The following is a 1,403-nucleotide window of genomic DNA, read 5'->3' as shown; positions in this document are numbered from 1 at the left end:
AGACCCCTATAGGCCCCATAGATCCCCTATAGGCCCCATAGACCCCCTATAGGCCCCATAGACCCTCTATAGGCCCCACAGACCCCTATAGGCCCCATAGATCCCCTATAGGCCCCACAGCCCCCCTATAGGTCCCACAGCCCCCCTATAGGCCCCACAGACCCCTATAGGCCCCATAGATCCCCTATAGGCCCCATATACCCCCTATAGGCCCCACAGACCCTCTATAGGCCCCATAGATCCCCTATAGGCCCCATAGATCCCCTATAGGTCCCACAGACCCTCTATAGGCCCCACAGCCCCCCTATAGGTCCCACAGCCCCTCTATAGGTCCCACAGACCCCTATAGGCCCCATAGATCCCCTATAGGTCCCACAGACCCCTATAGGCCCCACAGACCCCCTATAGGTCCCACAGCCCCTCTATAGGCCCCACAGACCCCTATAGGCCCCATAGATCCCCTATAGGCCCCATATTCCCCCTATAGGCCCCGTCCCGGCCGCACCGACACGTACCGGGCCCCGCGCCCCGGGCTCCCCGCGCCCCGCAGAGACGCCGCCTCCCATTGGGCGCCAGAGACGCGCGCCGCCATTGGCCCGCGCCCGCGCCGCGGGCACGCCCCCACCACCCGGCTCCGCCGCGGGATTGGCTGCGCGGTGACAGCGGGCGTGGCCACGAGGGGGCGCGGCGCTAATTAACTCACCCCCTAATTAACGTGGAAACGGGGCGGGGCTAGGAGTGGGCGTGGCTATGAATGGGCGGGGCTAACGGGCACAGCTGGGCGTGGCTCCAGGACACCTCTGGAGGGGGGGGTGCAGCTTAAGGGCACTTTAATTAAGCCCAGCACTAATTAACAACCCCCATTTTTGCATTAATTAACAACCCCCTTTCCGCACTAATTAACAACCCCATTCCCACCCCCGCTCACCCAGGAAGCGGCTGCCATGGGAACGACCCCAGCAGGGGCMCGGACAGCGGCTCCACGCGACAGAACGGGGCGAGACCCGTTTYGGGGCAAAAACGGGCCAATTTGGGGGCGCTGGGCGGGGGTCCCGGCCGAGGCGGCGGACACAGGCGGCTGCGTCAACCTCTTTATTGGGTGCAGGCGCAGCGGGGGGCGCGGCGGCGGCGGGCGCGGTGACGACGACGAGGATGAGGATGAGGAGGAGGAGGAGGAGGAGGATGAGGGGGGTCCTGGGGGGCTCAGGGGCCGCCCCCCTCGCCGGCGCCGCTCTCCTTGTCCAGCTCCTCGTCGGGACCCTCGGCGCCCGCCTTGGCGTTGGGCACCCAGAGCCCCGAGGCGATGCAGCGCTGCATGTGGTGCTTGGCTTCCTGCGGGAGCGCACGGGGCCCGGAATGCCGCCGGGAATGCCGCCGGGAATGCGGCCGGGAACGCGGCCCCC

General features: G+C 66.7%; 1 protein-coding gene across 1 annotated transcript in view; it reads right to left on the bottom strand.

Annotated features, from left to right (window-relative positions):
- Positions 1 to 1,173: 1,173 nt before the first annotated feature.
- CDC37 (cell division cycle 37) overlaps positions 1,174 to 1,403 on the bottom strand; it is a 6,042-nt gene continuing 5,812 nt past the window's right edge. The window contains exon 7 of the mRNA XM_026050931.1: positions 1,174 to 1,332. Within this exon, the coding sequence (XP_025906716.1) occupies positions 1,204 to 1,332 (129 nt within the window). The 3' untranslated portion in view covers positions 1,174 to 1,203. The remainder of the gene's footprint in view (positions 1,333 to 1,403) is intronic.

This window comes from Nothoprocta perdicaria, unplaced genomic scaffold (genome assembly GCF_003342845.1).
Source record: "Nothoprocta perdicaria isolate Ctin4 unplaced genomic scaffold, notPer1 scaffold_719, whole genome shotgun sequence".
Classification (NCBI taxonomy): Eukaryota; Metazoa; Chordata; class Aves; order Tinamiformes; family Tinamidae; genus Nothoprocta; species Nothoprocta perdicaria.
This window is presented reverse-complemented; position numbering and strand designations above follow the sequence as displayed.